Here is a 26,951-nt window from a genome sequence, read left to right on the forward strand (position 1 = left end):
TTTTATATAAAGCTACAGGGGGGAAAGGGAGGTTATTTAGCTTCTATTCCACCACTCAAAAGGTGGATTTATCAGACTAAAAGGTTTACAAAAGAATTTTAGTAGGTAAGTATCAATCTGGCTGCACTTTTGATAGTGATTAATATTCTAAGGCTAATAAAAACTTGTTGGCAAAATGCCCCCAGAAGATGGCATTGTTTACACTATTGTCAGAGAAGAACAGCTGTTTATCCCTGCTACATCCAGAGCTGCCGTATTCTTACTGAAATGTTAACAAATCTTAGACAAATGTCTGCTGTTTAAGGCTCAAATTTGCTCTGAGAACAGGTGTGTTTGAAAGAGAGAAAAAAAGCTACAACTGTAAATAGGATTTAAAATGAGGTGCAATTTATATACTATACACTAAGTCTGCATATGGACAATTAAATGCAGAGTTCCAATATTTACTAATAACTTGAAGATCATTCACAGTTTCAGGGCTTCATGTAAAAATTTTCCCTGATTGCCTTTCAATGTATATTCCAAGCATATTTTATTGACTCAGATAGATTTCAGTCATGCTATCAGAAAATGGAGCAACATCTTCCATAACTTTTGAAACATTTAACTATTTTTGGAGAGGTGTAGAAGGTAGGAGAGGTGTAGAGGTGTAGTGGAGCATTAAACTCAGTGAACAAAGACCTGTGTTCTCTGGTAGTATTTTCTCATTTATAAAAAGAGAGGTCTTGAAATGTTGGTAAAGATGTGGAGCTGGGTAAATCTCACTCACTGCTGGTGGGGAGGGGGGTAAGAATTGGTAACATTTAAAAAAACAATTAGCAATACCTACTAAAGTTGAAGATAAGCATTTCCTACAATCCAGAAATCTTAACTTTTAAGCACATAATTGAGAAATACTAAGAGACCAGTACAAGATTGTATAGTTTATATTGAGAAAAATCTGGAAATAATCTATAGATTTATAAACAGATGAGTTAAAGAATAAATTGTGGCATTTTCGCCAAATAAAATATAATATAGCAGTTGAAATAATTATAACTACTTGTATTGAAATGTATAAATTAAATATATATGTACATATATATGTATATACATATATAAAATTTTGAGTTGTTGAGTAAATTGCAAGGTACAAAATGGAAAAGTATGATGCCATTTATGTATTGGCTAAAGACAATCTAAGTAATACTATATATTGTTCAGCAATGTAAATATGTTTTCTAAAATATAAAAATAGTGAACAGGAAGTGTTTACTTCTAAATATGGGATCAGGCAAGAATATAAAAGGGACTTAAAATATATTTTTACCATTTTATTTATTTTAAAGTCATATAAATATTAAAGAACATGCAAATCTGGACAATAGTTCCTAGTTTTTCTAGACTATAGTATGCTTAAGCTAGGCACATAGGTGTTTTTAAACCTGGAATCCTGGATTTCAATAGGAGAAGGCAAGCCCATGCTTCTAGACTTGGAAACCCAGCCCCCTCCTCACTCAGACCCCTGCCAACTGAGCAGCTTCTTGGATCTCTTCCACTTTGGTCTTTTGTGATCTCCTGGTCATGGCCTTTCTCTGGACAACTGCAGCCTGTCCTGGAGAAGTATTCTGGTTGTCCAAAAATCTAGAAACTAACACAATTATTTTCAGGTTTCAGAAGCTTAGAGACAAGAGGATCATTTACTTACAAATGAGAGGACCTCAGAATTCTTCTCTCTCTAATAAAATAAGGGTGTCACTAACCCAATTCTCATTCAACTATAGGTTAATATTCCAATGATGTGAGTCCAGCTCTAACCAAAAGCACAAGGCTAACTTCAGGATTCATGCAGAAGCTGCTTGAGTCTCAGCTCAACTTGCTGTAGCTGTGCAGCTGGCAGCTGAGGACCAAGGGTTGTCAGGAATCAACAATGTAACATAAGTCTGCATATTTGTTACTGCTGAGGGAAATGGTGGGGGAGGGGGAGGAAAAAGGAGACATCAACTTCCTCTGAAGTGACTCCATCCCTAATGTGATTATAAGCTCAAGTAGAAATCATTATGGCTCCTCATTTTGTTAAGGTTTGACAGTTTTCTGACGGCTTCCAATAAAAACAAAATAAGCTGATTTATGGTCAAGCAGGAGAAATCCCAGTTGTAAACTAGAAGTCAAAGATAAAACCAGGGTTTCTAATAGGGGGCCTTTAGGAAGAAACCAAAACTACGTTTTATTTTCACATCTTTTTAAATTTAAATCCCATCCATTGAAGCTTTAAGATCTAGAATCCTATGAGTCAACTAGGACCCCCACCCTGACTCTCATCTACCACGCCCGATCTGTCTTCCCCTCTCTCTCAGATGCCAGGAACCTCCTGGGCTCCGGAACCGAAATCACCAAACACCTTGAGGTACTTGCCCAAAGCTATGTGCCAACAGCGAGGAGGGAGACGCAGACCTGGTCCGCCGTCAAAGGATGAGCCACGGGAGATGGGAGCTGGGTGCGGGGTTGGGACCACGTTAAACCGCTATATCAGAAATCCCAATATTACCAATGCCAGTCAGCCTTCCATTCTAGAGAACAAACCCGGGGCAAATTCAATCGCGTAATTCAATAATTCAAGTCTTCCCTCGCCTCTTAAAAAAGAAAAGAAAAGAAAAGAAAACCATCTCGTTGTCAAGCTTTCCAAAGGAAATTCCCTCTTGCTAATGCGTTCTGTCTTCCAACTCCTGGTAGTATCCCTTCAGCATCGTTCTTCGAAAACCTGGTTTAAATTTCAACGCTTTTAAGCATCCCCCGCATTGGGGGGCAGGGAAGGAGGGGAACCAGAGAGACCGAGGCAGAGATGGAGATGTGCGGTCCCTCCCCGGTCCCCTCCAGGTAGCCTGCGCGCACCGAGGCGGCGGGCGGTCCGGGTGGAACGCGCCGGAACGGGGCGAAGACCCGCCCAGCCAGGCTTCTCTTATAGGAGAGAGCCGGGCGGGCCAGGCCGGGGGCGGCGCCGCGCGCCCCATTCGCCTATAAGGAGCTGTCCGCCGCCCGGGTGCTGATTCCAGCTTTAGTGGCTAGCTAGGTGCGTTCGGCTGTCCAGCGAGCTCGGCGCCTGCTGTAGCTTTGGGTCGGGTTTGCACCTTTAAGAAGGGGGAACGAGGAGGAAGAGGCGAGCGAGGAAGGGAAGTGCAAGCCAGCGGCAGTTGCGGGGACAGTAGCTCCATCTGCACCTCCAGAGAAACCCCCGCCACGGTTTCAGTAAAGCGTTTGGACAAGGGATGGAGTGAAGCCGCGAGTGCCTCTCCACGGGGGGGTGGGCGGGGGTCAGACTGTGCAGAGGAGGAGAGAGAGAGAGAAGAAGCCGCGGCAGGAGCCTGCGAATTTGGAATGCGATTGGGAGGGACCTCTTACTCGGGGGAAATGGATTCTGGACCACGGCTGACCAGCGTTTTCACTTTGTTCTTTTCCGGCTTGTGGCATTTAGGATTAACAGCGGCAAATTGTGAGTATCAGGAGCTTGGGGCGAGTAGGTGAGGTGGGAGACCCTGACGTTTGGAAAGACACTCAACTGTCCAAGCGTGTTCAATTGTGTCTGCTCTGAGCAAAGGAAAGGGGGGGAAATGCTGATTGGTGTGTTTCTATAGCTCTAACCATCCCAAAAGTTAGCAGAGCTCGAAGGAGCCAGCCCCTCTGGATTTTCTGCCCTTCTTCCCGAATCGGAAAGTTCGGGGGAGAAGGGAAGATTTTCTTGCCTCAGCCTCCCGCCAGCTCCGCGTTCTCTACCTGCCTGATCTTAGCAGAGCTTCTCCTGGGAAGGGTCCCCGATTCTGGCTGTAGGAATGGGGGCTGATCTTCCAGATACAGAGATGCTCCCAGCCACTGCACTCGGTGACAGCGGTTCCTTTCTGAATGCGGCTGCCTCGCTCCGATTTGCAGTATGCCCTGTGCCTCCTTATCCATGGCTTTCAGCTCTCCCCTAGGCAGAAGGCTCTAGTTAGGATACCTTGCAACCAATGGTCATCTGTTTAATAGGGTTGGGAGTTTTGGCCTAAAAGTCATGGGCCGATGTAGTCAAACGACAAGATCAATGGCTGCCCCTGTTATAGGAGAAAGAGCTTTGATGCACACTCCACCCCCAAAATCTTTGTGCCAAAGAACACATAATGAGTATGCACTAAGTGTACACTGCCATCCAAGCTCTAACCTCGGCAAGTGCGGGGCATTTAATTTAATAGGCAGGAAAGCTGGACACCTGGGGATCCGCCACCTGCACTGTGTATTTAAAGAACCCAGTTCGTCAAACTTGAATAAATTGCTGGAGCCATCAGAGGTGCAAGTTCAATTGCTCAACTGCTTCTCTAGGCAGAGAAAGGGAAGTTTTTCCAGCTCTGGAAACTCCTAAATGAAGAAAGAATGCAATTAAGCCATCTTTGTGGTTTCCAAAGATGGTTTATTAAGTTTCCTCAAGGTTCTGGGTTTCCTGCCTTATCTACTAACTTCATCATGAACCTCAGTAATATCTAACCAAATTCGAACTGTTCTGATACTTTTTTCTTATTTTTTTGGTGTGAACCATCACTGTTGGAGAAGAGTAGGAAGGCCACTTACTACTTACAAGTTTCTCTACCTCACTTTCCACCTTCCTTAATCCAAAAGGTCCTTAAGAAAGAGATACTCAGTACCTCAAGGGAAAACAATTGGAAAATTTTACTGATAGTGATCCAAAGCTGACCCAGTGCTCCTATCTGTGATTGGAAGTTTGGGGGATCTGAAATTGATAGTTAGTGGAAATGGATTATAAAGATTTTTATTAAAGTCTGTATTTTAAAGGTATGCTGAAGAGGTCAGCCTCTTTAAAGGGGAGGAACCAAAAGGGTTTAGTTCAGAAATTATTTCAGAGAATAGGTAAGGACAGGGTGAAATCTAATATTTCTCTCCTCTTTCTCCTCCTCTTCTCCCCACATCCTCCTGCTTCTCCCCCTCTTTTTTTTTTTTTTTTTCTTTTGTAAGTAAAATTGTTCCCATGGTGCTGTAGAAAAACATCTAAGTGGTTCAGTAAGAGGAAGTTAGGCATGGTGCTTTCTTTCTCTAACTCCTAGAACACTAGAGGTCAGTATTGTCCTAATGATGCAAAGGTGTGGCAGTAAAACAGCTGTGCTTTTCCTCTAGCACATACACCTATCTGAAAACAGTTAATATTTTGAAGATCTATGAAGAAAAAAATGAGGAATAAGGGTGAAATAAATAGAACATGCTCTATAGCAATATGGTTTTGGCTTCCTTATATAGCATCTTAAGAGCAAGGAAAAAAAAAAAAACATAGGATGAGTTTTTCTGTAAATTAACTGAATTATAGTTAATGTTACAATAATGTTCATAAAACCTAAATGGTATGAGCTTAAGGCTCATGCTTATCATTACTGATGCAGCAATAAAGCTAATTCTAGGCATTTAAAATAAAACCTTGTGATAATGAGCTTTAGTATTTCATCACTGACAGTGTAATTTCCCTATTTCCAATCAGCATTTCAGTTGAATGCATGCTGCTTGCTAAATATATGGGGGTCAGTGTTCTTAAACAGTAATGTTAAATGTTTTTATTTTGCCAAACAAAATGTATTAATTCAGTGAACAATAGAATAGCAGCAGAAAATTACTTTGAATTCAGTTCTGGTGGTCTTCCAAACCTGTGATGCAGAACCTCTAAGGAAAAAAAATAAATAAATAACATTCCACAATTCTTCCAGACTTCTGTTGTCCACATACTTAATCCATTTTTTATAGTGCTTTTGTTTATTTTTTAGCTACAACCCATTAGCATTTATATGCATATATTGACAAAGAGAAATCTTTAAAATTGTCAATTTTTGTAAGTTTATAGATAATTTGGAGGATTTTCCCCCAGGATTATTATTTCTATATTTTGAAATAATACTTCAAGTCATTTGTGACAGTACTCTTGGAAATGGATTGTTTACCCAAGATGCTCCATGGTATACTTGTGAACTTTGTTCAACTAAAAACAACTTTTAATTGTTTCTAATCTTCTGGCAACAATTTATTATTGTTAGTGCTGTTTGTGTGTGTTTAATTTTCTCATAATCTGACCAAAACTTGGGCATTTAGCTACAAAGGAAAAATGAATTCTTGCCCAATTATAGGTCTTATAAGTTTCTAATTAAACAAAATTAAAATAAAGTCAGGTTAGAAGGCCAGCTACAGTATAGATAATATGAATCTGTGCAGAGAACATAATTACCAACCAGTAATAAAAACTCTGGAAATTCCCCCATTTCGGATTTTCAGGATTTTAAACAGCTACATTACTTCCTTTGGGTTTACCCTGAGGGAATTAGTTAATTTCAAATGTAGATATGATAGGCCGGTGTTAAATGAAAAAAAAAAAAAAACGTTTTACATATAATATCAGCTCCTTTGACATAAGAAGAAATGACGAGACTTGATAGTTGGTTAGAGTGAAACTAGGTTTTTGAAATGATAGGAGTTCTAGCCCTAATTATGCCACAGCTAAGATGCCAAACACCCATTAGGTGATGCATCATTTCTGTTCTCACAGCTCAGGTATAAAATAGCAACTGAGATATGTATCTACTCCCAAATAGAATAGCAGCTCAAATTTTACAGAGGAAATTCTTCACACAGGTATGTTAAAAGACATGCTTGCATTCAGAAGACAAGAGGAATGCAGGGGACACTTTTAAGGTCACTGTTCACTTTATTTTACAATAACTGGATACTATTTGATTATAAAGAGCCTTAATTCTGACCAGTCACTTGCATGATCTCTAAGCATCTTTTCTCTTTGTTGCTACATGTTAAGTCCACGCAGATAACAGCCAGGAGAGAGAAATTGAAAACTCTTTACTCCTTTCATCACAGGCAGAACTTTATCAAAAATATAGGAAGATGTCAATCATATTCCTAAAGATCTTCAAATAAAGAGACGCACTGTACCTTGAGTTTTCTGAAGCTTAAGCACAAACCCAATCAATACATAATATTATAAATAAACAAAGACTAGATTCTTTTTAGCAGGAAAGTGTTTGCCATTTACTTTTTTATGGCATTTACATTGCAGCCATCAGAAGTGAAAGAAACATTATATTGCTCACTTGCAAGAGTCCTGAAGATTTTCCTATGGTTAAATGGGCTGGTCTTTGACTATCCAGATGAATTCTTTTCCCTTTCTCTTCACATAGTTCCCATCTCAAAATCAGGTTCATATTTCCACAACTGGAAAACAGAAAACCTGGACTAGCAATTATCATACAAGGGTATACACTTTAAAAAAAAGTCAGTTTCTGTAAGAAGCATCTTAACTCACCCCATTCTAATGAATGACTGACTGTCTTCTAAATTGCAGTTTTCTTTTCCCAGCTTCTCTTGCCTTTCCTTTCTTTAATGGGACCCAGTTTTCCTTTACTAGATTGCTTTATTTTTCACTGCGTGCCCATTTGTTACAAAACAAAATAATGTGATATCATTAAAAATGTTCCTAAAACTTTTTCTTTAGTTGGTGAACAAAAAGCTCTTTATCTTGTATGCCAGAACTCTGCTGAAATATGACCTATATATACAAGCCTAATTATCCTTGTCATGTAGGACAATGGGGAGATGGTCTAGTTACCTGAAAGTTTAGAGTACAAAAATCATTCACTCAAAAAGGCTTTATTTTGAAGTTTCAGGATTCTCATTAGACACTTCTGGGATGATAGTACTCAAAACTGTTAAGCAATTATACTTAGAATAACAACATAATAGAAGTTTAATTCCTACTAGCTGTAAGCTGCTATGGGCTTAGTATCTCTCAATCCATGTGCAATTTGGCAAGGAAGCACAGCTAGGTAGACTTTATTAAATCCAGTTTACAGATGAGTAAATTTAAGGTTAATAGACGTTAATAATTTTCCCAAGATCATAAACTCAAGGAATGAAAAAAAATCAGAAACTGAACCTGTATCTGTCCATCTCCAAAGATCAGACTCTTTACAAGATATAAAAGTAATCCTCATGCATTCTGATGGGGTCTATGTGTGTGCATCTGAAGAAAGTTGCCTTGGAATCTCTGTAGTTATTCTCTGCAGCTCTGTTCATAACAAAGGCTGTGGAGGCAGCTCTTTCCACCAGAACCAGCTCCTGAGCTTTACCTTAATCTACATTTGATGCAAGATGCCAGACATTGCAATAGTCAAAGATTGGAAACCTTATATCTGGATGAACACCAGATGTTCTATTTTTCTTTTACAAGTTTCAGTTCAAAACTCGATAAGGAAAGGATATAGCCTTGAAGATGTGACGTGTGTGCAAACACACATACATACACAATACCATAAAAAGGTACCTCTCTTGGTATCATGTCTTGTAAGTCAATAGATGTCAGACAAAACTATTAATTAAATAGCAGGTATAAGCTTCCTTTCTCAGCATTGGGCTGGTCCTGAACAGGCTCTGCCTAATACTATAAATCTCATCCAAATTACTCCTCCCATATTGTCTAATTTCCAGTTTCTGGAATTCCGTATTCTATAGACAAACCATGCTTTCTCACGTTTTCTTGTGTTTATTGGCATATGTCTGTCTACTTGGTTTAGAATGTCCTTTCACACTTTCTATCTTCTATCACTTTCTCCATCTCCTCCCCTGGAAAACATACACACTTTCCCCAAGCTAGGTCAAATGTCCTGTATATTATTACTGTATTTCCATAGCACTTCCAGTTCTTGTCTCCCCAGCTAAATGTCCATTTCCCTGATTATCATATTTTATCTGAATATCTATAGTCAATGCCTAAAATATGTAGATGAGAGAAGAAATGAATGGGTTCCAACTAAAATTTTTCATTTCTAAACCAAGATCGTTCTATGGTCCTACTGCTAGAGTCTTTTGAAATGTATAGGTTTATGCTTGTTTGTTTGTTTGTTTTCAAATAAAAAGTATTACTTATTCTAGTTTGGGAAATGTTAAGAAGATGTTAGAATATGCAGCTTTTAAGTGAAAGAGCAGAAATTTAGATCATTTGGTTGGATTTGGAGCTGAAGAGTGGGCTTCTGCATTTACACAAAGCTGCATACTTCCATGAGTTCATTGCTGACATAATCTTATTTCTGTGTCAAATGGTTCTTTGTTCCTCAAAGAGAACATCTTCCCATTCTTTGACCTTAAAACCAAGTTTGAGGTAATTTTATTAACTTGCTTTTGCAATTTTAATGAGTGTTTTCTATATAGTCTGAAAATACACAGATATATATTGATATAAAAATCCTTCTTCATAACTCAGTGTTAAGTATAAAGAAGAAAAGTTTAGATTCTATTTAATGGAATATAAAATCTTTCCAGTAGTTTTAGTCATAAACTACTGGAAAGATCTTATCTAGTTACAAACCTACAATACTGCCCTGATAACATAATCCTGAGTCTCTGATGTCATCTTCTTATGCTGTGGTTGGGAGAAGATTTAAGTGTTAAGAGTTTGTGTATGTTACTCATTTGAAAAATTTTGTTGAAGAAATGAGTCCCAAGAAAAAGTTCTCTTTCTTAAAGTCAAGTTTTTCTAAGAAGCTGGAGGAATAAAGATGCATTAAAAGATAGAGGCCATGACCTCAAGGAAATTTAAACATGAGCAGCCAGCAAAATAAATCTTTAATCACATCAAAGTGATAAATGCTATAACAAAGGTAAGCACAAGTGAGAATCTTAAACTGGCTGGGGCATCGATGCAGGCTGTCTGAGGGAAACAGAATGTAAGTCAAGACTTAGAGTCAGACTTCCCAGCTGGGAAAAGGAAGGGAGGTATTAGAGGCTTTGTGTGTTGTAGTGATTACTTGCACGAGTGACTCATAGGCCTACAGATAGAAGAAAAAACTGAACAAGTAGGTAAACATGGGAGTCTTTGATTTTTACTGTGAAAACTATAGAGGGTCATCAAAATATTTTTAACATGTAATTAAATAATACATAATCAGATTTTTGTGTTTAAAATATCACTGTACGAAGGAAAAATTAAAATGAATGAAGGCTAGTCATAAGAAAACCAGTGAAGAGCTTATTACAATAACACAGGTGATAATTAATAAGGGCCTAAGAAGGAAAGTTTCAGAACCTGCAAAGGTCATAAAGAATCAGAAAGAAAATCATGAGCCAAGTAATTTCAAAACCAAGGAATCTATGAGCTAGTAAACTCACAGAAGGCACAGATTTGTGGTTAAAATGTATTTTATTGCAGCTTCCATTGTTTTTGACAAATGAGAACTGTAGGTACTAGAAAAGGTGCTCAGTTCTCTGAAATGAAGTTCTTCTCGGGGAATACCAAGCGACCATATTCTGAGTGCGGTGTATTTCATATTTGCATGACACCATATAGCACATGCTGTCTGTATCCATCATCCTGATGCATCTTATAGTCTGTAAATTATGCTGGTTTTTGTCAGCAGAGTGAGAACTAGTCATTAAGGAAGGAGCAATTAAACCTCAATCCCCCACCTTCTCATCCCCCTCTGGCAGGGAGGTAAACCAGGGATCATAACTGCTATAAGTGGCTGCTCTGGGGAAGGAGAAACCGGGGAAGCTGGGTGTGCCAGGTTGATTTGCCATCATTGGTAATTGATTTGCTGGCATAAATTCCACATCTCTACGTTTCTAATTGCTTTTGTGGATATTCTGGGGGGTTGATTAATGCCATCTGTTCCTTGGATCAGCTGAACTGATTGAGTTTTAAAGGATGACAACATCAATGTTGAAGATAGAAAGAAAGTGAAGGAAAATGCCAAAACATCCCTTGTGGTGTATATTATTTTTAACTATCCACCTTTGGAAGCAGATACATCCTTCTGAAGACATTCCGAGGCAAATAGCTGTCTAAAGAGATTTGCCTAACAGACAGATGCTTGTAGGTGTTAGTCTAGGCCACTGTTTGCTGAATATATACATTATGTCCCTTCTTCTCTGCCACCCTTCCTCTCTTCCCCACTCCTCTCTGTCATGCGGCCGCGTATTTTGGGTAATACCATTGGCTTTTCCCTGATTATGTTAAGATGTGAAAAGAGGGGAGAAAAACATCTGTTGCATTCTGATGCTGCCTTGCTAAATATGTAGGCACGGTCACCAAATGTGAAATCTCCCATCAAAGCCTATTCTAGGAGCAGTCCTGACAGAGATCTACCACCCACTGCACTTGGGAAAGCCCACTGAATCCAATACCCCCACCCATCTGTCTGCAAACAATTCTTCTACTAAGTCCATTGGTCCCTGAATCTGTAGATATGAAAGAAAGCCTTCTGATTCATAGGGAACCCTTAAGACACAGAGCCTCACTGGGAGAGAAAATATAAGAATTTAATCTGTACTGAACTCCACTTGACTAAGAGAAACAGAAGAAACATTTCTAGAACAGATAGAACCCAGTGTCTGAAGGAGGGGGAGAAGATGATCTGAGTTGGGGAAGGGAAAACAGGAAGAATGTTCAGAATGTCCAAGACAAGTGTCACCCACTTCCTGATTTTGCCCAGGCTGACCCTCTGTATTGCAAGGGTGAAAATGCTGCAGGTGGGCAATTGGGAGGTGATAAAGGACAGTAGAAAGGGCACAGGTCCCACAGCTCTGGGTCGATGTGACTGTCACTCAGGATTTCCTATGGATACTAACATGAACCTGTAGTGTCAGTATAACATGAGTTACTCTGTATAAAACACACATGATTGTTTTTATAATTACTAATGAATCCCAACATGGATTCTCTCAAAATCAGTTACAATAGTAATCGGGCAAAGACAAGAACATTTCCATTCCCAAGCAAAGATGGAAGGGCTCACTCTCCCTTCATCAGAGAGCTGAGTAATTGCTGAGGCAAAGGGAAACTCGCTCTTATTTCTCTTGGATGGCAGAGGGACTGTGGGTAGAATTGGTCTCCACCTGACAGAGACCCAGGGCCACCTGGGTTCCTCATGCTGCCTTGCTAAATATGTAGACAGAGTCACCAAACATGAAACCTCCCATAAAGGGCTTTTCTTAGGGCAGTCCTGACAGAGATCTACTACCCACTGCACTTGGGAAAGCCCACTTGGTTTCTTTCAAGGTGCACTCAGGTATGATCTCTGCTTCTGGGTTTTGGCCAGTGAAATGCTTACTACAAACCTCATTAAGGAAGTGGAGGAAAGAGCTGCCCCTAGAAAATAAAAGAGCACATCCCCTCCAGAAAACCCTGACAGAAGATGTCAGTATTAGGGGAGAAGCATCCTTGAACAGACCTTGAGAAAAAAATTAGTGAACGTGAGCAGGAATATATGTAGTGTTCCAAGTAGCCTAAGCTCTCCATTTGCAGGAAACTTGAGCAGATGGAAGTTAAATCTGCAGGTCAGGAGAGCTGTACTTCCCTTCTGGCTACTGCTGATGCCTCCTTTTGGTGAATCTTTAGTTCAAGTGTTCTGTCCTTGTAAATGTTGGATTAAAATTGGGTGCTGCTACAACACCTAATGGGTTATAAATGCTCATCCATCTTCAAGTGCATCATTCATTCATTCAAAAGTACTTATGAAATGCCTACTGTGCATTTATTTCTCTGTATAGTCATGAAAGCCTATTGCTATTGAAAACCAGTTGATGGAGGGAGAATTGGATTGATGTCCATATAACCCAAAAACAGCAACAACAAAAAATAACAGTATCTCTTCAAATCAAAGCCATGGCAGTGGGGTCCTCCACTCTAGTCCTGTTCAGTGTATTAAATACCTCTCTTCTCTCCCTGAGTCTTTTCTCTCTGCTTCCTTATCTTTAGCATTTCTTCCCCTTCACTCTTAATTTGCCACCTTTCCAATGCCTTTCCTTTCTTCCTTCCACCCTCCTCCCTCCCTTCCCCATATTCTTCTACTCCTATCCCTTCCTCTGTTCTCTATCCCTCTCTCCCCTTTCAGACTCCCTTCTTTCACTCTGCCTGTTTCATTTAACGTTTAGTAAATGATTTTTTGGTTGTTTTACGGCCAAGGCTAATGCTCTTTAAACTTTGCCATTGAAGTGCTGCTTGCCAGAAAAAAGAGTGCACAGAACCCAGGGGAGTCTGAGAGCTTAGCTTCACGTGGCTGCTGAAGCATGTAATTTCTTGAATTTTTTCTTAAACACTCAGACAAATCTGCATTCCATTCCATATTTCATCCATGTGTAAATTACAGGAAAAATATTTTCCCACAATCTTTGGTTAAAAATTGATGAGCAAAATTGATTTACTTAACCCATGACAAAGGGCCGCATACACCCAGGGGCACAAGTCTAAGCTTTCTGGCTCTTTATCCCTGTTTATGCCTTTTAGGATTCCTGTATGAAGAAGTACGCTTCCCTGTCTTACCTCTCATTTAGGAACAGGTAGCTTCCTTTCTCATTAAATGTGATTGGTCTGTGAGCTGCAAATTATAATTAATCAATAATGGGAGGTGAGAAGAGCTTATCGATTCACATGAGGAAAGGAAACCCACAAGCCTACTTGAGGAATAGAAATGGAACTTCGGGAGGGGCTGTGGGTAAGAAGTCTGCTCAGCTTCACTCTGAGTCTGTGCCCCACCCCATGGCAGTCACCTGGCAACATGCTCCACATCCATGGAGCTTACCTTTGAGTAGATTAGCTCTTCCAGGTTACAGGATTGGGGTCAATGAGGGCAGGGTTTTTTTGTTTGTTTCTTTGTTTTTTAAAGAAAATTGGAAGCAGGCTGAGCTTACCAGGATATTAAAGGAGAGATTAATGCTTCTCCTTCTACAACACAGGAACTGTTTAACACCATCACAAGAAATGAAATCACCAGATTTCATTCACAAGATCAGAAAGTCCCAACATTAGAGATGAAAGATTAAGTTAAATAATGTGTTTCTTCCTGAGCAGAGCTTCCAAAGATACACTTCATCCCAATGGTGGTCCTGATGGGCTCATTCTATTCCTCCCCACAGTCTGATGCAATAGTTATCATCCTCCCCATTCGAGGACAAACATGAGCCACCTTGGACAGTCAGGTGATTTACCCATGATCAAATAACTTGCATGTCGTCACACTAGGATGTTAACCCATATTTCCCTGATACCAGAGTCCATATCTTTTTTACACATTCAATTCAGTTCAGTTCAGTCACTCAGTCATGTCCAACTCTTTGTGAGCCCATGAATTGCAGCACACCAGGCCTCCCTGTCCATCACCAACTCCCAGAATTTACCCAAACTCATGTCCATCGAGTTGGTGATGCCATCCAGCCATCTCATCCTCTGTCGTCCCCTTCTCCTCCTGCCTCCAATCCCTCCCAGCATTAGGGTCTTTTCCAATGAGTCAACTCTTCACATGAGGTGGCCAAAGTATTGGAGTTTCACCTTCAGCATCAGACCTTCCAGTGAACACCCAGGACTGATCTCCTTTAGGATGGACTGGTTGGATCTCCTTGCAGTCAAAGGGACTCTCAAGGGTCTTCTCCAACACCACAGTTCAAAAGCATCAATTCTTTGGTGCTCAGCTTTCTTCACAGTCCAACTTTCGCATCCATACCTGACCACTGGAAAAACCATAGCCTTGACGAGACAGATCTTTGTTGGCAAAGTAATATCTTTGCTTTTCAATATGCTATCTAGGTTGGTCATAACTTTCCTTCCAAGGAGTAAGTGTCTTTTAATTTCATGGCTGCAGTCACCATCTGCAGTGATTTTGGAGCCCCCCCAAAAAAGTCTGACACTGTTTCCACTGTTTCCCCATCTATTTCCCATGAAGTGATGGATCCAGATGCCATGATCTTCGTTTTCTGAATGTTGAGCTTTAAGCCAACTTTTTCACTCTCCTCTTTTACTTTCACCAAGAGACTTTTTAGTGCCTCTTCACTTTCTGCCATAAGATTGGTGTCATCAACATATCTGAGGTTATTGATATTTCTCCCGGCAATCTTGATTACAGCTCGTGCTTCTTCCCACTGCTTTCTTGAACGCAAAGCTAAGGTTGAGCTACTCTTGAACTTGAGATGGTCAACCTTGCAGACCTAGTCTTTCTCTGTGATCCAGGGTAAAAAAAACCTTATCAGTCTAGACCTACAGATTTCTCCCCCTTGCGCAGGTCATCTTATTCTAACTTTGCTGGCAGCACTTCCCCCATAGCTAGAAGTCTTCATGGCAAATAGTTTCCTGTTTCTGAAAGTTGATTGTCTTACTCACTAAAGCTCATACCATTAAATAGTGGTCTTGAGGAGCCTGGGATGAGTCCAGTTTTAGTGCATCTGTTCCTGTCTCATACTCCCTAGAGACCTTCCTCACAAATTTCAGTATTTTCAACACTGCATCATACTGTAGCCCTCCTAGACTTTATCAGATGGATGTTCAGTTTTTATTTTTGTTTTTTAAAGTTGGTACTGATAAGAAAACCCCTATTTGTGATGTTTAGATCACAGATTCTAATAATGCAAAGATTGGACTACATTGAGATCCATTCTCGGTCTTTGAGGTAAGCTGCAGAGTTCACCCTATGTCCAGCCCCCAACCTCCTTTCCCCCATTGGGGATGGATGGGAGGGAGGGTTTTGAACAAGCATATGCTGAATGACATTATTCTTCACCACAGATGAGGTCCCGTGATGAGCACTGGCTCTGTGGGCCTCAGAGAGTCTGCAAGGCAGAGAACTACCCGTTGTGTCCAGTTTCTTTTCATCACCAGTCACAAGGAAAGCCAGGCCAGGGGATTCTGTGCTTTATTCTCTAGTTCTCCTGCTTGTGTCCCTTCGACTTGAGCTATTATTTAGCTTAGTTGTGAGGTCTCTGTCTTCTCTGTCCTGTTTTTCAGCTATTTTCTTGTCTCAGCAGACCTCCTTGCTTAGGTTTAAAGAGGCTAAGCAATTTGTTCAATGGTCAGTGTCCTCACCATCAGAGAGGCTTTGCTTCTCTTTTTCCAACCATAGAGCCATCAGGAAGGGACATGGAGTATCCCGAAGTCATTCACACTGAGGCAATGAATCAGAGCTGTGTTCTAGCTCTCCAAAAGAAGGAGTGCTCCAGGGAACAAGACCTTAAATATTTAAACTTATTTTAGGAGGAGAACACTATGGTTTCCAAGATTAAATCTTATGTAGAATTTTTATGTAAAATAAATTGCACAGATGGCAGCTTTGCAGGATATGGGGAGAGGAGATGCAAAATCCTATCACTCAACCTACTCTCCTCTCCTGATTCTTCAGGCAAGTAGCACACAAAGCCTCCTGCCTTACCTGTAATTGTAGCAATCTCCAAGTTTATAGTTTCATGCAAAAGTGATGAGGCATACGAAGGTTTTAAGAAAAAGTGGGGGAGGTGGCCTCAATCGTGGCCAACACTTGGCTGCTGTGCAGCCGCAAGGCCACCCTGGGTGTTTGTCACAGGAGATGCGCTTTCAATTTTCTCTCAGGAAGAGCCCTTGGAGTAGGAAATTGCAACCCACTCCAGTATTGTTGCCTGGAGAATTCCACAGACAGAGGAGCCTGGTGGGCTATTGTCCATGGGGCCACAGAAAATCAGACATGACTGAGCACACACAGATAAATACATACATACATTCTTTCATATATTATTTTCCATTCTGGTTCATCACCATCCATTCTGGATATTGAATATAGTTCCCTGTGCTATACAGTGGGACCTTGTTGTTTATTCATTCTCTACAAATAGTTTGTATCTGCTAAACCCAAACTCCCAGTCTATCCCTCTGCCACCAATCTCCCCCTTTGCAACCACCAGTTGGTTCTCTATGTGTGTCAGAATGACCATCATTAAAAAGTCCACAAATATCAGACGCAGAGTGTGTAGAGAAAAGAGACCCCTCCTACACTGTTGGTGGAAATGTAAGTTTTTACATCCATTATGAAAAACAGTACTGAAAGTAGAATTGCCATATATGATCCTGCAATTCTGCTCCTAGGCATATATCCAGAGAAGACTAAAATTAAAAAAGACACATGCACCCACTTTGACCTTTTTAAAAAAGGCTTTTCATGTTGGCCACACAGTGAATAACTACTTGATAAACTGAATTAAAATACAAAGAGGCTAATTGAAGCCCAAGTACAGACAGCATGCCTGGATTAGGGACAGTAGAGGGGCAGACAATTGGTACACAGTCCAGTGCTCTCTCCATAATTCTTGCCTCTGTTTGATAACACTTACGGGAGAAATGGACGGTTGGCTCCAGAACTGAGGCCTTCTTAGTGTTCCCTAATGTTAATGAATGTGACTAGACATTGTGCAAATACACACATGAAATTCAGTTGTACCCTATCTGGATTCAGGCTTAGTTTCCGGTTCTGGTTGGAGTGTTATTGTCACCACAGGCATACACATTTCGTTAGTGTACCATTCATTAGAAAATCACATTGCATTCGATCTACACTGTACTTACATATAAGTGAACTCCAAATGCTCCTGCTCTCCATTCTTTTATTTGTTTAAATTGGACCTATTGCTTTATTTTTCTTCTTTATCTATTTGGCCATGCTCCATGGCTTGCAAGGTCTTAGTTCCCCGACCAGGGATTAAATCCAAGCCATGGCTATGAAAGCACTGAGTCCTAACCACTGGACCACCAGGGAACTCCCTACTCTGTATTCTCAATAGAATTCAATATAAGAAGTAATTTATTATGCTATATGTACAAGCATATATATGTGTACACACAACTATATGTATAATAAATTTGAGATATTATTAGTTTTCTTTCATGGTTAATGTGCCAGGTACAATTTTACATGTTGCATGCATGCTATGTGAACTGTTTATTCTGGAAAATGTCAAAATTTATTATCCCCCAAGGTCAATATTGACTTGGGTGTCACCTCTGTGAATATTTACCTTTCTAGATAATGAATTGAAATGGGCATTTGGATGGAAATTAATATCCATTTATTTTCTGAAATCGAATGTGTTTTGCCATGAGAATGGATAAGTGCCGTTGGGAGGTGTGCAGACGTGTCCCACTGTGGAGGCTCTGTTTCAGTGTGGTGCTCAGGAAGCATCCTTTGCACGCTGATTTACTTTGGTTGGGGGTTTTTAATAGTTCTTTCACATTATTCTTTTACTTAATGGACAGAATGCAAAACTTCAAATATATTCAGCTTGGCATTTCAGTAACATAATCAGGAGATAATGATACTTGTGCATATGGGTAATAAGTATACATGAAATTAATGAGCACTTTAGTTTGGGGATTTATTTAGGACAAACTAGTTACCTGAGACACACAAAACTCCTTCAACAATGATTTAATTCAATGAAAAATACAGGGAGAGACATAAAATTACAAAGTGTTTGCTTTGATTTTGAGCTATTGACTTAATGTTTTCCAAAAAAATTTTGATGTGTCGTGTGTTTTGGAGATATGATATGTATGCCTGTGTGTGTATATGTATTTGTGCAGTGCTTATGTCTTTCTTTACAAAAGTCAGTGCCTCACACGTGTTCAGGCATCTTTTAGTATATCAAACTAATTTGAAATTCTTTCTTAAATTGTGAGTCTACAATAGAGATATTTTCTGTTGCTCTTCCCTCACTGTTTTATTAACTTCAGATATTGAGCAGCAATATATATATTTTTGGGGCTTAAAAGAGCTGGCAATACATTTAAATAAAAATATAATTATGACAAGTGCTGTGTCCTATTATATATGCACAATATATGTGTATGCTTTTCTATGCCAGTGTCCACACACATTGCATTCTTGGTTTTGTTCTTTATAAATAAGACAGATTTGTTTAGATGCCGTGTCAGCAAATCTTTTCTAGCTGTCAGTGGTCAGATAAAAGACCTGGACTTCGGAAGAAAATATCATAATTAAGCACAGGCTGTGGCTTCATAGTTGAGAGACTAAACAACTGTGGAAATTCATTAGTAGAGTTAATCTGACAAACATCTGAGCAAGTGAAACAGAATCAATTTGAGGGGAGAATGTATGACTCTAATGATGCTTTCACCCTTGTTGAAATGTTGTCTGGGGTAAAGATTTCTATGTTTTCTATATAAATATCTATTGTTGAACAATTCAATTTGACTTATTGGATTTCTATAGCTAAGTGTTGTGTGGCTTTGTTGGGGAAATGATGTCATTTGGTGTATAAGGAAATAAAAACACCTCAGTTGATAGCCAGTGAAAGTCTTATTTTACACACCATCCAAATCACATCCCACATTAGAAACGAAGCCAAGACAGCACCTCTGTTCCTTGTGATGGGAAGGTATGATTACTGGGAAAAGCTGAAAGACATTGGGAGGTTTTTCTGTCCAGATTTGCATGTATACATACATGCTCAATGTCAATTAATTTAGCTTGGTCTTCTCTTTTAAAACAAATCATACCTGGTGTTAATCAGTTGTTCTCAGTTGGAAGTGATTTTGCTCCAGGGGACATTTGACAATATTTGGAATATACATCCTCTATTGTTACAACTGGAGGTTTGCTATTTGCATCCAGTTGGTAAAATCCAGAGATGATAGTAAAAGCTTTCCTGGTGGCTCACTGGTAAAGAATCTGCCTGCCAAGCAGGAGATGTAGATTAGATTCCTGGCTCAGGACGATCCCCTGGAGAGGAAAATGGCAACTGACTCTAGTATTCTTGCCTGGGAAATCCCAAGGATGGATAAGCCTGACAGACTACAATTCATTGGGTTGCAAAGAGTCAGATACAACTTACCAACTAAACAGCAGCAGCAGAGATGTTAGTACACACTCGATGATGGACAAGAATGTGCTCCACAATAGATGATCATCAGCCTCAAAGGTCAAGATAGTCAAAATTTGAGAAACACTGACACTCTCTCAGTCATTTATGGACCATCATGTATTAATTTTTAAAGATGCCCAACATACATACGGAGAAGGCCATGGCACCCCACTCCAGTACTCTTGTCTGGAAAATCCCATGGACGGAGGAGCCTGGTGGGCTGCAATCCATGGGATCGCTAAGAGTCCCATATGACTGAGCGACTTCACTTTCACTTTTCATTTTCATGCATTGGAGAAGGAAATGGGAACCCACTCCAGTGTTCTTGCCTGGAGAATCCCAGGGACGGGGGAGCCTGATGGGCTGCTGACTATGGGGTCGCACAGAGTCGGACACAACTGAAGCGACTTAGCAGCAGCATCAACATACATACACACACACATGACTTTCTTCTAACATCTAGTCTTGTAGAAAGATGCTTAGATTAGAAGAAGAAAAATCAATACATATCTGCCCCTGATTTTGTCACTTACTGGCCATGGGATTTTGTGCTCATCATTCCACCTTTTTCTCAAATAAGGATGATGATATCTGCCCTAATGGCTTTGCTATTGTGAATAAGAAATGAAGTAAGGCATGTCTTTGGAGAAGCTGTACACATACATTTTTGATGTATTGATATTTATTGCAATTTTTATTATTTGGAGGAGTCATATTCTAACTGAACTATCCCTAAGACTTTAGACAAATAAGGGATGACAGGTGTGCTGTGGGTACAATGTAAAGAAGGACCAAAGGGATGTGACCTGGACTGGGAGCTGCCAAGGTCAATTTCACACCATTTTTTCAGGGTTTCTAATTACTTTGTGGTTCCAATTTCAGTCTTATCTTGAAAATCATCTGGTCAGGTTGCCTTCGATAGAACTCCATGTACTGTAGTGCAAAAACTATTTTATATTTTATAGTAAAGCATTTTCTTTTTGTCATTTTTTTCCTCTTCATAGCCCTCTCACCCCCCAATATACATATGTATGTGAGAAATTCTGGGATGAAATGAAAGATGCCAAAGTGGCCAAGGCAGGTGCTTCTGAGGTGACATAGTTGCATAGCTCAGGAAAGGCCATGAACCAAACTCTTCAGAATACAATTTCTACCCCATTTAGCAGCTCAATGATCAGTTAGATAAGGGCCTCGGCTTTGATTGCTTATCTGCTCCAACCTAATCTTTGATTTTTAGAATCAATTAAAGCAAAAATATAGTCTTTAACTTTGTCTTTTCAATAGAAATGGGATGGCTGACCTTGGCCTCTACTGAATTTCTGCTTTTTTAAAAAAGGAGGGTTATAAAAGGCTAAAGAATTGGAAAAGGGACCTTTGAAGTTAAGTGGTCCAGCCACAACCTGAATAACCTGTAGAGATCTCCACATTCACTAAATGTATTCCTGCTATTTGGCTACTTCATCCCACTTCTTATAAGCATAGAAATACGACTTCCCAGGATAGCTCACTATCTTCTGCAAAAATTGTAAGCAGTAGGGTATCCTTCCTTCCACTGTACCTGATTCTATCTCCAAATCACCAAACACTCCTCTTAGCTTACTTGCTGGACCATCCCAAACCACAGTTCATCCTTCTTTATCACGATCTTAATTTTTTTTGCAAATACCTGAGAACAGCAACCCTAGTTCTCTTGGTCTTCTTATCTCTTCTTTTCTTTTATTATTTTGACAACATAATTTCTCTTCCTCAGACATCTCACCATCTTCTGCCCCTGTTTTGTACATATGCTATTTTGTCAGTGATGGATGTGTACAATATAACATTCAAAACAGAACAATCATTCCTCCAGATTTGTTCTTCCTGACTGTGGGGACCACAATGTAATGGTCATAAGGAACCCTGGGTGGCAGAGGAGATTTGGGAAGGTTTTATAACCACATAAAGCCTGAAGTCTGACATGAATCAGATGGATGTCACCAATGAGCTGCATTGCTTTAAAGGCCATTATTGTCTCTCCTTCCTCCCACTCACTGTTTCCACTTAATTAGCCATCAACTGATATAAATGGTTCTCCTCACTTTGCTTAAGGATATCTTGCAAAATTTTATATTGGCAGTTTTTACTAAATTAAGTGAAGCAGGAACTTTCATCTTCCTTCTATCTACACAAATCTTCTCCATGGTCCAGTTCCAGCCCTTTCTTCTCTAGTCTTAATTATTTTTGCTGTCCTCTAAACCCTTAAAGTCTATACAATATAAATTACATCTTTAAGCTATTAATTGCATACTGCCTTTCCTTGGCCTCTGTTTTTCTTTTCATTCAGAATTTGTTCAATTATAATTTAGTATAAAGAATTACATTCTGTATAGTCTTCATATATGTTACAAAATATTATATTGTATTTCTTTATATTAATGTAGTGTAATAGTAATAGTAGCTACCTCTATTGACTGTTCACTGTGTACCAGGTCTTATCATTCACTTATATCACTGCTAATCTACTCCATAATCTATATGATTAATATTTCTTAAGAAACTGAGATTTATATAGGCTAATTTACACCTATGAAGTGACTGACCTGAGATCCAACCCTGGTTTCTGATTCCAAAGTACTGTGTTTTTCCCACAGAGAACAGCATGGTAGACCCTGGAAAGGAGCTAAGCTCCTAACAGTTTCTCAGTCTAGCATCATTCTAGTTGATTCGAGGAAATCACATCATTTCACAATATTTTTTGAGCACCTGTTCCAAACTAAGGACTGCTTTTAACCTTTGGTGAAAAAACATGTTCAATATCTAAATATAGACCAAAGTGAAACACAGACCAGAGCTTCCCACCAGCCTGGGGATCTACCTCCCTAAGGCCTCCTTGTGGAGATGATGATTTATATTGACCTCTAGTTAGTAGTTCTGCTCTATGCTTTTACTCTTGCTTAAATTCTTTTTATAAAACCCTTGGCTTTTCATATCCCCTCAACTGTCATGATGACGGATGCTGTGAAATGATCACAGCATGTTTGGAGACATCTATCACTCAGGGTAACCTCAGCTCTGAATCCAAGCTTTTCAAATGTAACTTTAGCACCATCCACCCTGCAGAAGTAAGCCATGACAATGAGGAAACACGTACACATGTGCACAGACACCCACACCTCAATTTTTAAAAACCCATTTTCCTAGGGCACCAACTTCACTCAAAGGTTAAGAAGTGCACATTATTTTATATTAAGAAAAATGCAGATATATTCTGGAGTAGAATTTCAAGTCTCATGGAGTGTTCAGACAAAACCTGAAGTTTCACATATGTCTCTGGCTTCAAAATGTGTATCCAGAAATTAACAGTTACAGACTCACTCTTCTCTGACTTAGGGACTCCTTAGGGAAAAAACAAATTGTAAAGAGTATCCCTAAATCAATTTCCATGGGCCTACTGTAACCTTTCAGCTTGGCCTCCAATTAAAAATGTCTTTCTCCAAATATTGTGTTTCTTTGTTTTGTTCGGGTTGTTTTGTTCTTTTTCCCTTAACACAGAGTTACTAGGTTGTGTTACAACACAGAATGATGGTATAGTACTGTGTGTCTTATCTCTCAGCATCCTCTGATAAAAAAGCACTGTAAGTACATTGATAATATTAATATTCACCTTATTCTTATTCTAATATGAATTTTTAGACATATCTCCACTCTAGGTTTTATGTCTTGGGAAAGAATGTAGAATACAGTGATATTGACAGAAGCCCTGTTCTTCTGCTTATTTTTCCCACCTATCCCTACCTTCTCACAGGAAGGAAGTCTTGCCTGAACTCTGCTTAGGACTCTTAAGGATCTCCATGTTGCATTAGGTGCTTCATATCCCCTGAAATGCTGCACAAATTACTATGTGTTGTATGAGCAGCTGTGCATTTTTCTTGGATAAAAACCTTTCATGTCATATGATTTCCAAAACACTCAGAAAAGATTTCCAAATGACCCAGAAAAGATGATAAGGGAAAGACACTGTGAGCCTCATCATCCTGTAGGTCCTCAGAGAGGGGAGGAGGGGAAGGTCTTATTCCACATACCAGTGATGGTGATTTTTACCTAAATGTGTACTAACTGCATGTTCCTTCTCATTCCTGACACCATGGCCATGAGTTCTGGGGGACAGAGAGGAGCAAAATGTGTCCTTCAAAGGAACAAGGCCATGTAGAATATAACAGACAAGGACAGGGAAGGGAAACTTTAGAGATTTCACAATTTTTGCCAGTGGCCAGGTATGCACATTGCGAAGAAGCTGGAATTAATATGGATGAACAGTTTTATTACAAAGAATAGGTTTTTTAAAAAAGCTATTCATAGCTTGTCCCCTTGTCCTTCCTGACCCCTCCCCAGCCATCCCTTCACAAAAGAGAAAAAGACAGACAAGAACAGCTTAATATCTAGAATTTGCAAGTCGCTGAATATCCACCTGAAAACAGCAGTCCCCCACTGAGAAACCAGCAAACCTTAATCATTTTCCATTGCATTGGAAGAAAGAGGGCTGAGGTATCCATTTTTCCTTGCAAATGTCAGGTGCCCACAGCAATTAACTAATCACCCCTATCAGATCAAGTTAAAGGATGCAGTATATTTCATACAAAAACCCAGACAATTGGGTTGTTAATGCTAAGGGGACTCTCTACAGAGAGAGATGAAAAAGGATGTCGATGAAAAAGGATGTCACAGAGGCAAAAGCATTTTATGTCACATAAGTAAACCTGTGCTTCATGCACAGGAAATGAGCTTGATGATGGGCTGAGAAGGATGATGCAACCATGGGCACACATATAATTTTTTTAGGTTAATACTGGAATGCTTTAAGAGCTCCAAAGTAAGAGGTTTATTTGGTGCTGAAAATTCAAAAATCCTGAAGAATGAGTTTGTTCAAGTCATTCTTTCTCATCCCACACCCCACCTCCCTTTTCCCCCTTGGTGTCCTTAAATTTGTTCTCTATGTTTGTGTATCTATTCCATCTTTCTAGATTCCATATATATGCATTAATATATGATATTTGTTTTTCTGTTTCTGACTTATTTCAGTCTGTGTGACAGACTCTAGGTCCTTCCGCATCTCTACAAATGACACAATGCTGTTCCTTTTTATGGCTAAGTGATACTCCATTGTATGCATGTACCATATCTTCTTTATCCATTCATTTGTCAGTGGGCATCTAAGTTGTGGGAGGGAATGGGAGATTAGAGTGGACATACAAACACAACTATTTATAAAATAGATAACTAATGAGAAACAACTGTGTAACTCAAGGAACTCAGTGCTCTTGGTGACCTAAATGGGAAGGAAATCCAAAATGTATACATGTAGCTGATTTACTTTGCTGTACAGCAGAAACTAATACAGCATTGTAAGCAACTATACTCCAGTGGGGAAAAATTTTTTTTTAATAAAATCTCAGAAATTTCAAATTAAGAAAGTAATCATTCTTCCTCAGTATCGACTATAGCCTAAGAACTGAGTCCTTATTATGTGGAAACAGTAATAAGAATAAAGAAAATGACAAGGAAGGCTTAAAATATATATATACTTATTAAAGACCAAAAACAATTATGTTCTTTTGGTCTGTTAGCATAGTTAACCTTCCTAATCACCCTGTATGGTAACTATATGTTGAACCCTACTTTACAGATAAGGAAACAGAGGCACAGAGAGGTAAAGTCACCTACTTAAGGTCTCACAGTTGGAGTATGAAAATATCAGCGCAAGTTGTCTGGTTTCAGGATCCACAGTCTTCATTCCGGAGGTTAGCATCATGTTCCTCATTTGACAGAAGAGAAAATGCAGCTGGGTCAGGTGAAGAATTAGCCAAGGTTTATCAGTGATGCACAGAGCTTTGTTTGCACTGTATTATTATATTGGAATTCGGCTCTAGAAAGGATATTGGCTCCTAACTCTGCTGTCTCAAACAAGGAGGCAGGAAGGCTATAGCTCAACTGGACTTCAGCCTGTCACTGTAGAACATTCCATGCCTTGTGGCATCGCCTGATCTCTGTCTCATTTTCTCCTGGATTCCAGGTGAATTCCAGAGCAGTCACTGACTCAAGTATAAAAGATATGAGTGTTAAAAATATTCAGCTCAGTAAATCTTGGAGAACTTACTAACTTTATTCAATGATTTGTGGATGGGGCAGCATCTCATCCAACAAATCAAAAGGGGCTCAGAGAAGCTGTGAAGAATGGAAGACTTTATAGGCAGAAAAAGGAAGTTACTGGCAAAAAGTAGATTGTTTTAGGCAAGGTCATCTTCTTTGAGGAACAGCAGGAGTCTATCAGGTGAATTACTTTTCTAGTGCTGACCAATGACTGCTGACCAGTGACTGGTTAAAACAGCATTCCTGGGAAAGAGTGAAATTAGGTTAGTCATTATGTCTCAGTTTAGTGACATGAGCTTAACACAAGTGACTCCACCTTAAGCTTGATATCTCTTTTTTAACAAGATATAATCTCCTAAGCAATATGAAGTCCTCTGTAAGCCAACCCCCTCTCATTTTTCAGCCATATCTTCTCACTCACTTAGTGTGTACTTATCCAGCACCTGCTGTATATATTTGATATACAGTGATGGTATTGAGCCGGCCCTTGCCTTCTGACACTGTAAGGGGAGGAAAAATAACTTTTTTCCTACATGTTTAGGTTCTTAGCTGAGATCTCCCTGCAATAAAAGATAAGCTAATAGGATAAAAACAAACAGAAGCTTAACAACATGTAAGCATTTATACATTTAAACATTTATAAATGGGAGAGAGCTGCCAAAACTCAGTAACTCCCTGAAATGCCTCAAGACTTTAACCAAGTACTTTGTTCATTTAAAGACAAAAGGAACATGTTGGGAGAGGGACGATTGTGAGAGTTTACCAGGAAAAGCCACAGTAACTAAGGTTGTTATACAGGTTTAAATCTGTGCTTCTCCATTGGTGAGAGTTCTAAAGATTTAGTCATTCTCTTACTGGAGCAGCAAGGGAAACACCCTTATAATGGAGAGTCCCTTTATAAATACAAGTATCTCTTACAGAAGGGTAGCTTCTACTCAGTTTTCAGAGCTTCCCCTCTGTCTCCTATTTCTTAAAACTGACCAGCTCAAAGAGGCATGATTTGGGGTGGCATACTCTGCTCCCCTACAACATTTAGAGGTCAAGATCCGAAAGGTCCATGGAGCATTGCCCTTGGAGCTCTGTAATGAACAAAGTTCCTGTGCCCAGCACACAGACCAAATAAACTGAAATGGTGAAATTTGGAGTAGAGAAAG

The 26,951-nt window shown here is 39.5% G+C and overlaps 1 protein-coding gene across 1 annotated transcript in view; it reads left to right on the top strand.

The window, feature by feature from the left end:
* The first annotated feature begins 3,004 nt into the window (after positions 1-3,004).
* The window catches only part of CNTNAP5 (contactin associated protein like 5), a 1,040,194-nt gene continuing 1,016,247 nt past the window's right edge, over positions 3,005-26,951 (top strand). The window contains exon 1 of the mRNA XM_027562987.1: positions 3,005-3,469. Within this exon, the coding sequence (XP_027418788.1) occupies positions 3,355-3,469 (115 nt within the window). The 5' untranslated portion in view covers positions 3,005-3,354. The remainder of the gene's footprint in view (positions 3,470-26,951) is intronic.

Source organism: Bos indicus x Bos taurus, chromosome 2 (assembly GCF_003369695.1).
Source record: "Bos indicus x Bos taurus breed Angus x Brahman F1 hybrid chromosome 2, Bos_hybrid_MaternalHap_v2.0, whole genome shotgun sequence".
Taxonomy (NCBI): Eukaryota; Metazoa; Chordata; class Mammalia; order Artiodactyla; family Bovidae; genus Bos; species Bos indicus x Bos taurus.